Here is a 4,810-nt window from a genome sequence, read left to right as displayed (position 1 = left end):
AAACATATAAAATAAAGTGGTGGGTTAAAACAGCCCTAATTAAGTTCTTAATTATTAAAATTTTCATATACATCTCTACAGTTTATAATTACTTGGATAGAGGCATCAAGAGGGTAAATTTGTGAACAAATTCGTTCATCCATCTCCAGGCCATGCTGGGTTCATCGAATGAAAAAAATTCCTATACCTATCAACAAAAACTGAATGTGGAGAACTCGAACAACAAGCCTAATTCTAAGGCATAATGGAGTGTCTCATGGCAAAGCTTGTCCCTCGCCTTGAGTTGCCTCTTCTTCCAAATAACATCCCCTCTGCTTGCCACTGGGATTCTTCTTCTCTCAGCCAAGAGCTCGATCAATGGCTCATCTCCAAGCTCGGTATCACCGACGAGAGTGCCAAGAGGAAGATTGTCCAGTCGAGAGTCATGCTCTTAGCTTGTTTGATGCATCCCAATGGCGAGAGGGACAGAGTCCTCTTGGCAGGGAAGCATTTGTGGGTGTACTTCCTGGTGGATGACATCCTCGAGTCAAGCAGCCGGGAAGGTTATGGCGCCCTCAAATCCATCGTCTGGAGCATTGCCACCACTGGAATCTACAAAGCATCTGAGGAGCATGATCATCATGACCTCGTGCTGCTTCTCTTGGTGGAAGTCATGGTGGAACTCCGCAAGGAAATGCCCACTTCTTTATTCGCTCGCTACTGCAAGATCCTCTCAATCTATCTGGATAGCGTCCAGGAGGAGGTCAAGCACCAAATCAATAACACGATCCCGAGCAGCGAGGAGTACCGGCTTCTCCGCCGCCGCACTGGATTCATGGAGGTGATGGCCTGCATCATGACTGAATTTTGCGTGGGAATCAACCTCGAGGAATTGGTTGTAAACTTGGGAGAGATCCGTGAGCTCGTCAAGATCATGGACGACCACATTGTCACGGTGAACGACCTCTTGTCACTGCGCAAGGAGTATTACAATGGCACCATTTACCACAACTGGGTAATTGTTTTGCTTGCCCATGATTGTGCAACTTTTCAGAAGAGTGTGGATCGCGTTTGTGAGATGATCAAGCAGGAGGAGGACTCGATTCTAGATTTGCAGAAGAAACTTATCATCAAGGCAAAGGTGGACAAGAACCCAGAGCTTCTCAAATTTGCATTTAATGTTCCAATGGCTGTGGCTGGTCATCTAAAGTGGGCTTTTATTACTGCTCGTTACCATGGTTGTGACAACGCTTTGCTCGATGGTGAGTTGTTTCATGGAACTTGGATCATGGACCCCAATCAAACGGTAATCGTGAAAAACATGTAGTTCTTATTGTGGAAAATTGCTAATATGTAATAAATTATGCTCATGGAAAGAGCAGATAATTTCTCTTTTTCTTCTGAAAAGATAAAATAAATAATGATAAGAAAATGATCTCTGAGCTCAAAGTGGTCCGGGTCATCTCAAGGTTTTAGAGTCACAGTATGCAGCTCACAATTGAGAAAACTACGCATTGCTCACGGAAATCAAACCCAAACAATGAAACAAAGGAAGGAATGGATATTACCTTGAGCGTGGCGCCTTATCACTGATGACAAAGGGTCCGGTTTCATCACGCTTACTTATTAGGTTTTTCAAGAAGGCGGAATGAGAAACAACCGCAATGTTCTTCTCTTTGCGACACAGGAGCCTTGAAAACCAAGTAGATTGTTGATGTGAGAGAGAGAGAGAGAGAGAGATTTTACTTTACCATTGTAAGAAAGCCCGCCTTCTTCCTTCCAGGGAATCTTTCAATTCACGGACGTTGGGATGCCACAGCACGTCTTCGTCCTCTTTGATCTGTGCTGTGCGATTATCAAACCTCCAGAATAAAAAGAAAGAAACAGATGATCCTCACACCTGAGTAAAATCAACCATTGGAAATTGGATCTTGCAGGTGCTGATTGGGCTCCTCTTGTTGGACTCATAAGGCGTCTGGCAAAGAGATTTAATACAGGAATTGGAAGAGAAAACACAAAATTAGAGAAGTAAAGCTGGAACATACAATGAGCTCCCTGCATAGCTCCAAGGCAATGAGAGGTGGATTGAAACAAGAAGAGGACGATGCAACACCATTCAATGACAGGAATGGTGGCTCTGTCTCTACTCCAAACACTCCAACAGCCGTTTGCAATGCCCTTTAAATAAAATTGTATGAACAATTCTGAAAGCCTACAATGCAAAACGTGTACCGTCTCAAGGGAGAAACCACAACCAGCTCGATGTCACGGATTAGACCAGTCACTTCTACAAGCTTCCGAAGCTGCTCCACCTTCAAGAAAGCATGGATCACATACAAAACTTTAATGTAAGCTACTTGTTTCCAGCCATTGGGTTTGAGGCTGGGGTCGAAGATGCGATGTCCTGCGTGAAATCCGGGCCCAGCATTGTGATCGGCCTCGGCATGGCGCACCTAAATTATAAATATACACGAAGAAAGCGTGAGCTTGCCCCTGGCGAGATTACGTTACCAAGTGGATCAGCTTCAATGGCGCGGCAATGCTAGCCATCCAAGCCCTAGAAAATGAAAGTGGTCTATGGAAATAACAAACTTTAAAAAATATATTTTAGCAAACAAGTTTAAGAATTCTAGTACAAGTAGATGTTTAACAGAACTAGAGGATGCAATCTTACCAAAGATTGTCCCTCGTTCTTCTCCTAAACACCATCGCCTCCACGGATTCCTCCTCTCTCAGCCAAGAGCAGCTCGGCATCACCCACGAGAGCGCCAAGAAGAAGATCGTCGAGTTGGGAGTCATGTTCTTTGCATCAGAAAGGCAAGAGACTGGACGAGTGGCAATGGTGGACGACATCCTCAGGAAGGCTATGGCGGCCTCAAATCCATGACCACCATCCAACGATCATCTCGTGCTGTTCTACCAGGAAGGCCAGGAAGTCATGGCGCAGCTCCGCAAGGAAATGCAAAGTTTTTTATTGCAAGATCCTCTCAAGCTTTCTGAGGCAAGCACCAGATGAAGAACACCGGTCACGAGCAGTGCTTCTCTGCCGCCACAATGGATTCATGGGCTGGGGTGCGTTACAATACAAAGAAGTGGTTTTACTACTTTATAATTTTCATTTTAGAACCAAAGACACTGTCAATCCATTCAAAATGCCAAGCTCTCCAGGTCAAGGCACAAAAACCATCGATGGATCTTCTTGAATCATATACATAAACCACATCTGATTGTAAAAAGCAAATCCAGTGGTGGACATGTGCATGGCCAGGGCAACTCTCAGCCTTTTGCAAACGACACCAGCGTCCAAGCCGTATCGCTGAGCTTGGTTTGAAAGGTGGCCTTTAGAGCTCCAGTGAGAGGATTCAAAACAACGTACTCCCCAACAGTGCTTGTCCGGAATTGGATAAATGGTCAGGATGGAGAGGTTGCGGAACTTGGCTTGCAAAGGAAAAGAAATTAAGCTTGCTAGATAATTTCAAACTCGGGACAATAGGTAAGATTTCGAAGAGAGATCGGAATCAAAATCGATACAAAGCTCCATTGCCGGGATTTGAACCCTGAAAGCCAGGTATCCTTACCGGACTAGACGACAATGGATCAACAATACTTTCTTGCTTTAGTAAGAGTTGAACCGGGGCTCCGTTTAAACCTCCGTGTGATTTTTCTCTTTCCTGCGTGGCTTGTGCTTATGGCCCTCATAGCAGAGATGGCATTGCGGCGGCAATCGATTGATTGGCGATGGAGCGTCTGGGCTAGGTTCTAGATTGGATTGACAGGATTTCCAGTACAGTGCTGGGAATACTGTCCAAGCGCGAGTGTGTCCGGAGCTTTATGGGATTTTGCGAGCCGATTCTAGAGCAATTAGATGCTGGCCAGGCCGGGGAATTGCCAGTGGCGCTGGCGACCACGCTGGTTAGCAGGGCCGATTCGGTTCTAGAGGGGAGGCAACGAGGCAATCAAGGAGCTCCTGCATGTCATGCACACGGGTTTGCAGATCATCCCGAGACGCTCTCCCTCGCGCTGACCAAAACCATGGAGGACTTGACCCAGAGTTTTTGGGATGGATCACTTTGCTAAACTGTGGGGATTGTCATAGCTTAAGCGGAGGCAGATGCAACACGCTAGATTCTACGTATAATTTTTTTTTCTCCATCTTCTTCGGTTTGTTGACTTCGAGCTATGGACCTTGTCTCTGTCTAGGTTACTGATGCCGAGAAATGCTCTCTTGACGCTCTAGAAAAAGAGGTGCACATCTCTCGACATCTGGCTCCGATCGAGACTACTTACTTGCCTAGACAATCGGTGAACCTATGGAGGTTTCGCGACTGAGTTGATCGGCAAGACCACACAAACAATCTGATCTTACATGGCTCTAGAAGTTCCACGAGCTTTGGCTCCCGCTCCAAGATCAGGGGCGTCCTCTTTATGCAGTTGCTCCATCAACATCTCTCCACCATTGTTGCAATCGAGAGAATTCTTCAAAGGCTGAAGGTTTGGGAGCAAATAGTGTAGTCCAAGAGAAAGAAAATTTATATTAAAACTTTCAAGAGGAAAATCAAAGAAGGTTACCTACAGCACCTGATCTTTTGTGGAAGTAGAGAGCTAGTCACTGAGACCAAGTTGGCCTCTCTTGGACAATCCCCAAACCATTCTGGGGAGTAGTTATTCTACCACATAGAGATACAGCAATTAAGACCACCTTAACACTTTTCTTAACTTTTAGATACAGATATATTACAGAAAGAAGAGATAAAAAATTTAAATGTAAAAGAGAAAATATATAAATGATCCAATAACTATTATACGATATTATATATTAGGTGATTCACTC

The 4,810-nt window shown here is 44.9% G+C and overlaps 1 protein-coding gene across 1 annotated transcript; it reads left to right on the top strand.

The window, feature by feature from the left end:
* The first annotated feature begins 244 nt into the window (after positions 1 to 244).
* LOC9639225 (microbial Terpene synthase-like protein 30) lies at positions 245 to 1,306 on the top strand. The gene has a single exon (XM_002977521.1). It carries the CDS (start codon positions 245 to 247, stop codon positions 1,304 to 1,306), a length of 1,062 nt encoding a protein of 353 aa, XP_002977567.1.
* The last annotated feature ends 3,504 nt before the right edge of the window (positions 1,307 to 4,810 follow it).

Source organism: Selaginella moellendorffii, unplaced genomic scaffold (assembly GCF_000143415.4).
Source record: "Selaginella moellendorffii unplaced genomic scaffold, v1.0 SELMOscaffold_34, whole genome shotgun sequence".
In the NCBI taxonomy this organism is placed as follows: Eukaryota; Viridiplantae; Streptophyta; class Lycopodiopsida; order Selaginellales; family Selaginellaceae; genus Selaginella; species Selaginella moellendorffii.
The sequence above is the reverse complement of the archived record's forward strand: the minus strand, read 5'-3'. Positions and strand labels throughout refer to the sequence as shown.